The sequence below is a fragment of the Myzus persicae genome, unplaced genomic scaffold, assembly GCF_001856785.1.
Source record: "Myzus persicae strain clone G006 unplaced genomic scaffold, MPER_G0061.0, whole genome shotgun sequence".
NCBI lineage: Eukaryota > Metazoa > Arthropoda > Insecta > Hemiptera > Aphididae > Myzus > Myzus persicae.
Genome location: NW_019100966.1, coordinates 12,176 through 20,409, shown reverse-complemented (window position 1 = coordinate 20,409; position 8,234 = coordinate 12,176). Strand labels below are relative to the sequence as shown.

Below are 8,234 nucleotides of genomic sequence, written 5' to 3'. Positions count from 1 at the left end.
CATTTTTTTATATTTTTTGATTCCCAGAAAGCATTTGCCTGCGGGCGCCCACGTCCCCCTTCCCATTTTTATTTTTAAAATTGAATAGTAGATGATTTTTTTTTGATTCCTAACATTCATTTGGGCGTGCGTGACCATAAATCCTTAAATTTTTTTTCTACAATTTAACTATTATGTATGTTTTTAATACAACTTTTTTCATATATTTTTCTTTTTTTGATTCTCAGAACGCATTTGCCTGTGGGCGCCCATGACCCCCTTCCCATTTTTATTTTTAAAATTGAATTCTGGATGACCATTTTTAAATTTTGATAACCAGCTGGTATCATATTAATGTTCATATTACCATTATTTAATTACTTTAATAAAGCTATGAGTTTTGGTATGCTGATATTATAGAACGCAGTCATTAATGTTTGTTTTTAATGCAGCTTTTTTCATTTTTTTATATTTTTTGATTTCCAAAAAGCATTTTCCTGCGGGGCACTCATGACCTTCCTCCCATTTTTAGTTTTAAAATTGAATCCTAATTGATATTTTCATATATTTTTTTTTTTTTTTTGATTCTCAAAACGCTTTTGCCTGCGGGCGCTAATGACCCCTTTCCCATTTTTTTTTTAAATTAAATAACATCTGATTTTTTTATAATTATTTTTTTTTTTTGATTCTCAAAACGCATTTGACTGCGGGTGTAACCGGGATTATTTACCCCCGTGAAATTTTACCCCCCCACGGTAAATTATCCCTAGTGAAATTTTACCCCCGGTAAATATTCCCTCGTGAAATTTTACCCCCGTGAATATTTAACTGGGAGGTAAATATTCTCTAGAGTAATTTTACCTCCCGATAAAATTTCGCTAGGGATAATTTACCGGGGGGTACAATTCCACCAGAGAATGTTTACCTCCCGGTAAATTATTCGAGGGTAAATTTTCACTAGTGATAGTTTACTGAGGGAGGGAAAGGGGGGTATAAAACATTTTTTTAATATTTTTGTATGAAAATTTTAAAACTTTAAAATTAAAAATTGTATTAAAATGACAAATTAATTTTGTTAAGTTTATTTATTTACTTCTCATAATATTAGCTATAATTGTTTTAAAATAATACATAATACATAATAGCAAAAATAGTTAAATTATATAAGTAATATCGATATGTATATATTAATATAGTAAAATTATTCAAAACCAATCGTGTATAAATGTCCGCAATGTTTAAAAATCAAAAAAATTTCAATGTTTGTGTGTATAATAATTATAAAATATCTTACTAGGTATTGTAAGAAGAGTCATTTAATAAATTACATAATAATTTTTACTTAATTAGCAATTATCCCAATTATTGAATTATCCTAATACACAATTTAATTAGTTTTGAAGAATCAAAAAATAATCAAAACAATGAAAAATACAAATTAATAGTAAAAATTATTTAAAAACATATAAACATACAAATTTGTAAAAAATATTTTATTTAGTTTATAGTGTTGTCATTCGTTATTGATTGTCAGATAAATATTATCATCCTGAAAGCAAATAATATTATTAGATAACTGAAATGCAGTAAATAAACCTATATTAGTTTAAAATATATTACTTCTATATCAAAACCAGCCTTTTTTTTCACTTTCAATACAACTTCAAAATGGTTAGAGTTCTTATGATTGAGGTAAATTGCCATTTTGTTGTAGTCTGGTTTAGCTGATAACTGCATCGAATGAGAGAATCTTAACCATTGATTTGCTGTGAAGGAATATATATCGGCATTCAGAAATGCAGCAGTAAAGTGCATTTTTACTTCAGTCGCCCAAACTTTGTCGTTTTTCATATTACTTTTCGCAATATAATTTTTAGTATTGGAAAAGTCTTCTACTTTTGCTTTTTGTATTTTCATAAACTGTATTAATAATTGTCTAACCTCATAGTGTTGCACTTCAGTGCCTGTGAGACATAAAGAAATAGCTCTGAAAAAACAATTAGCATCAGGTATAGTTGAAGCACATACAATTGGAAAATGGTGAATACTATTTTTTGTTGTTTTAAAATCATCATTTTGGACATAAGTTAGGTTCATTATTTTTCACTGTTCTTTTTGCCACTTATTATTTATAGGATGGAAACGAAATTTCGTACCATCTGAAAAAAATTTAAGTATATTTTTGTCTTGTGGTTGAATTTTTTGAGACATTTGTAAATTTGGTTCGTTTATTGCCAATATTGGCTTATCTACATCCGATATGTGTCTATTTTGTTTTTTTTTTTAAGTTTTGTCAAGGTTCCTTTAGATGAATAATGTTTTAAATTTGAAATAGAGTGTTGTTTTTTAATTAATTTTCCTTTCATTGTTTTTAAAATACAGTTTTTGTTTTTTTGAATTTTCCAAATCGTGTAAGGTCCAGTAAATGGGGCTTTAGACCAGCCGCCTTTTCGATCATCTCTGAGACAATTACGCAACAATACTAAGCTACCAACTTTAAATGTTAGTTTATTAGAATGACGTGTGTCATATGCTTTCTTTTGCTTGTCTTGACTTTTTTTTATATTGTGTGTTACTTGAGTAAAAACTAAATTTTTAATTTGCAAAATTAGTTCTAATCGTTTTTCAAACAAATTTTGATCTACTTCATTAACTATTTAACTTATTTTCTGGCAAATATCACATTCTTTTATAAAATTACATACATCAGAATAAATATTAGGCCAAAACATGCGAGATTCTATTATAGATATACAAGCATCTCTGCCACGGTGAGCAGATAAGGATATTGATTCGACACTAGATTCTATACCTCGATGAGTCATTGATATCAATTCATTTTGTTTTTTTTTATCTAAAATAACTGGTAATAATTTTTCATCCTTTTGACTTGTTGTACAATTTTTAATTTTTTTTTTATAAAGTAATGTTTTGGATTTGTCTACTGTAAATGGTTTACATTGTCTTCGGAAATTTGCTTTTTGATTTTTGGTAGTAATATAATATGAAGGATATATTTTGTCTAGTAAATACTTATGAACTGATAATAAATTTAATGCTAAATATGTAGATGATGAACGTGCATGTGCTTCATTTTTCTCAGCTAAGTTATTCTCATTTGAGGAATTAACTTGTTCCCACGGACGAAACATATTGTCCAAATGTTAAGAATATCTATAACAGAAAACTGATAATGTTAACTGTTATAATCAGAATACTACTTTTTATATAATACTTTTTGTATTGTTTAATAGGTAAAATATAAATTTAGATTTTTTGTAATGTTTTACAGATTTTTATTTGCTTTTTGAAAAGTGTGTTCAAGTGCCCCTCTTACTACTATTATATACACTATTATCTACAAACGAAACAAACTTATACGAACAACGATTGATTTCGGATTGAATACACATTGACAATTTTCATTTTGTCATTTGAAATTATCCGATTAAAGTAGTTAATGCAAGTCATACGGTAGATAATACGATAAAACGATCTATATTATCTTTATCATATTATTATACAAAAATATAACTTCCCATACGTATTGAACATTTTGTTTATCGTTATTCGTTTATCACAATGTATATTATCGAACAGATACATAGGTATAAATGTTATATGGTATTATATAGGTAAGGTACATACGCAATTCACATACAGTTAAAATATTGTCTAACCTAACCTAACCTAAAATATTATCGGGCCGGCATTCACCGTTCTCCAACATAGGGGAAACGACACGTCGGGCCGCAACTCACCCACAGCCACCACTTGACCCCCCCCTTTTTACTCGCAATTTTCATAAATACTTTTTTTTTATTTAATAATTATTAATAAACATTTATTAATACAAATTAAAAACGGAACATTATTAAACTTTCAAAATGAAATATACATTACAATGTACTTATGTACCTATTTATTATTTTTTATTGCCAAATTAAGTGTATTATAATAATATTTAAACTTATCAGTTATCATTAACAATGAATAAATATAGGTACTGTAAAAAAAATTAGAATATTACGAAATATGCACTACCTATTAACTTTTACTATTGTTTCCGTAGTGTCGTGAAAGTGATTTCAATCTTACTTAGCAATACACCTAATAGCATACTTATTAGATTAAAAACATTTTAAAAATTAGGTAAACACCATAGAATTTTTATAAAATATTGTATTATACACGTACAATACAAATTAAAAATAAAATACAGATTTTTACATCTCTGTACTTATTACCTAATAATATTATTTTATACATATATGAACTAATATGAATATTATTATTACTGTTTTATTAAAAGTTCTTGTCTCTTACCTGTTTCCTGTATAATATTGCTTGACTATTCTGTTGTCGACACGACGAAAAACGAAATACTCCTGCACACACCCACACACACACCCGAAAGGACAAACGATCAGCGCACGAGAACGATAAGCAATAGGAGAATAAAGATTACCTATATATTATATTAATATATTACAGGTATTACCTGTATGTTATTTGTTATTANCGAAACGCGTATTTTTACACAACAGGTCTGTCAGCGGTCGAGCAATCACGGCAAATCCTTTCACAAATCTACGAAAATAACTCGCTAGCCCTATAAACCCGCGCACCGCTCGTACGTTATTAGGAACGGGAAAATTTTCTACTGCCATTATTTTTTGTCTCCCCGGTTCTATACCATTTTTACTTATTTCGAACCCCAAATATTCGAGTTTTTGCATAAAAAATCTACATTTTTCTAATTTTATCGTTAAACCAGCATCTCTCAAAGACTGTAATACCAATCTCAATTTTTCAAGACCGTCTTCCACACTTTTACTCGGAATGATAATGTCGTCTAAATAAGCTAGGGCGATCGTATATAATAATTTGCCTAAGGCGGCAGCCATCATTCGCGAAAAAATTGCAGGACAATTCGTCGGACCAAAAGGCATACGTTTAAACTGGAAATGACCGTCGGGTGTTACAAAAGAAGTCTGTGCGCGCGTATTTACATCATTAATAGGTACTTGATAATAACCGCTAAAAAGATCTATACTAGTAAAATATGTGTTACCGTGTAACCTGTTCAGTTGATCGTCAATCCTTGGTAACGGATATTTGTCCGGCACCGTCTTCTTATTCAATTCACGATAATCCACGCACATGCGGACGTCACCAGTCTTCTTCTTCACCAGTAGTATGGGACTGGCGTACGGCGATTCACTGTCCTCAACTATGTCTGCTTCTTTCAGTTCGTCGATGATACCACGCACTTGTTCTCGTTCTTTATAGGAAATCCGATACGGCCTATACACTACTGGTCGGTCGTCTTTAAGTACTAACTTCATTTCGGTTAGATGAGTACACCCTACTTGTCGCAGATTTCGCGCTACCAAGTCTTTATACTCATTTAATAATGTCAGTACTTTGTCGATTTGATCGGCCGCGAGATCACTTACGACTTCTTCGGCCGATACAAGCTCTTGGTTTACTTCACGATTTTGTTTTTCACTTTTCGAAACCACTTCATTGAATAGCACCCCTCTCGTTACTGTATCGCCCTTTTTAATCGTAACATCTCCGTCAGATAAATTGATCATCGGCACCACTGCGTGCCCCTCTCCGTCGGTTGAAATCAAACAACGCGGCACCATCTGTCTGGTAGCGCGCATCCCTCCTTCGACACATAAATCTTGATCCGGAAGCGTCGTGACAACAGTGATATGTCCGACATGATTTTTGGGAATCACTAGTGTTTCTTTAGCCCATACTGACGTTTTGTCAACTTGGTCCGCCGCCTCTATGGATGCGACTTCTTCCACGCGTAGTTCGTTCGGCGCACTTATTATCATAACGTGTGGTTGCTCCGTAAAAGGATGACCAACTAAGAGTGAGATTTCCTGCACGTCATCCGGCACTACATTTATTGTGACATATGCACTCACTTTGTCGATTATTAATGTAGTCTTAAAACGGCCTAACGAGCTTACCCGGCCAAAACTATAACCGACAAATTCTTCTCGCGTAGTGTCGTCGTAATTAATTTTTAATCTATCGGCTTCCGATTTCCGCATCGCGACACATGCCGCGCCCATATCAATATATGCTCGTACTCGTTCGCCATTTATTATGGCAGTTTTGAAATATTTATTTTGACTCGCTGTTCCGTTACTCAATTGGAACACTGACCGCTGTTTCCCGCTTTCATTGGTCGACGAATGAACTTGTGGTACAGAACTTAGCGTCTTGTCACTTACGTTCGGTTTACTGCGGCATTCATACGATTTATGCCCTGGTTTGGAACATCGAAAACAAGTCACCGTCGGCTTTTTCGTACACTCCTTCGACGTGTGACCGGTAACACGACACCTAAAACAAATTAACGATGTTTTTTTTGTGTCACTCGTTCCTGTCGTTCGCGTTTGTTTTACAGTCGAATTTTCGTTAAATTGTTGCATATTTTTTTCTTTATCGCGTTCAATATAATCGTTTGCCGACATTAAATGTGGCAATAAATCTGCCGGTTTCTTGTAATTAGATAGTGGACCTAGATAATCTCGGTATCGATCGTTTCCGATTCCGCGAACTATCCATTGTATTATTTCATTATCACTCATTTCCGCTCGATTACACTTTGACAATTTTTGGTAAAAATATTCTATCATATTTTGACCTGTTTTTCTAGTAAAATTTTGAGCATCTAATTTTACTCTTAAGATGTCTTCATTTGTCGACGGAAAATTTGCTTTTAACAGTGGTACCCATTGTAACCACGTTCGTTCTTCTCTCGGTAAACTGTCTCTCCACAGTCGGGCTACTCCCGCGAGTTTCGTTAATGCGAAATGTTGTATCGCAACATCGTCCCACTCGTATAAGATAGCGTATTCTTCCACTTTATCGATCCACTTTTCGATTGTAATTGTGCCGTGTACAGGATCAAATTCCGGCACTACCATTTCTATATCTGCCAAATATCGCCGGTGTTGTGTTGTCGTGTCGCTATCATTATATTTATTACCCTCAGCCATCACGCGCACGAGATAAGTTCAGCTCCACAGGTAATCAAATATATAGCATGAACAACTCGCTCCGCTGAGCCACTCACCGATAACGAACAGATATTATCCAACACGTCGTCGGACAGCCCCAGCTTAATTTAGCCTGGCCTTTGTTCACGCAGTACAAATTATTACGACTAATAAAATTACTCGAATAATATTCGCGTTCGCGTAACCCTAACGCTTTATATGCATATGTATGCAAAAAAAAATTATTGAGTCTAGCGCACACACGACCGATTTACCGCACAATTTCCGTTTACAACCCCACACCTGAACTGTGGTACACGTACAACGTTGAAATACGTACTATGCCACTATTGTACCTGAGCGTACGAAATAAAAGGTGGGAAAATGAATAAAAGAACTGTTTGTAATATAACATCAACACCTTTTATTTACGGGTCACGGAATCAACACTAATATAGCAATATAATATAATCATTAATTAACACACTCGTACAACTAGAATAAATGCTGATTGTCATACGACACGGTCGGCGGTCGCGACTATACTAAAATATAGTCGCCAACATGATCGACGTTCCCATCGATCGACCGGCCCACACTTATCGCTATAATTGATAAACAATAATAATCAGATTACCACACATATATTGTAGCATTATTTTTTTTAGATATAATCTTAATGTTTTTTTTATTGTGTAAATATTGTAGCAAAGACCCGTGGCAGACAAATGGAACGTTGAAGCAACATTAAAAACAATATTTTAATCATATTAGTGTGGAAACATTGTTACCATATTGGTCAGCAATATTGTAGCAATAACCTGTGGCAGACAAATAAAATGTTGAAGGAATATTACAAACAATATTTTAATCATATTACTTTGGAAATATTGTGACCACATTGGTCAACAAGATTGTAACAATTATCTGTAAATATTTGTAATATTGCTGAGATATGTTTATTTTGTTTTAAATATTGTAATTATTATACTTATTTTAGTTATTAATATCAAAAAATAAGATAAAACCATTAGCTTTAATGCACAATATTTTATTCAAATTCATATACTAAATATTCTTTTTTGGAACATACTATATTATATAATATAATAACATACTATATTATAACATAATATCATAATAATAAAAATAATAATAATAATAATAATTACAATTTAATATTTAAATTGCAATATAGTAATTGAATAGTTAATACAATAACAAAAA

At 32.2% G+C, this 8,234-nt stretch overlaps 1 protein-coding gene across 1 annotated transcript; it reads right to left on the bottom strand.

Moving 5' to 3' along the window:
* Positions 1-2,630: 2,630 nt before the first annotated feature.
* Positions 2,631-4,368, bottom strand: LOC111027077. Its single transcript, XM_022305293.1, has 2 exons — positions 4,306-4,368; positions 2,631-3,153 (listed from the first exon to the last, which is right to left on the bottom strand). Exon 2 carries the CDS (start codon positions 3,129-3,131, stop codon positions 2,637-2,639), a length of 495 nt encoding a protein of 164 aa, XP_022160985.1. The 5' UTR covers positions 3,132-3,153; positions 4,306-4,368; the 3' UTR covers positions 2,631-2,636.
* Between the last annotated feature and the right edge of the window lie 3,866 nt (positions 4,369-8,234).

Bases quoted from the DNA above. Each gene is read 5' to 3' on its own strand.
- LOC111027077 (XM_022305293.1), bottom strand. From the start codon at position 3,131: ATGTTTCGTCCGTGGGAACAAGTTAATTCCTCAAATGAGAATAACTTA.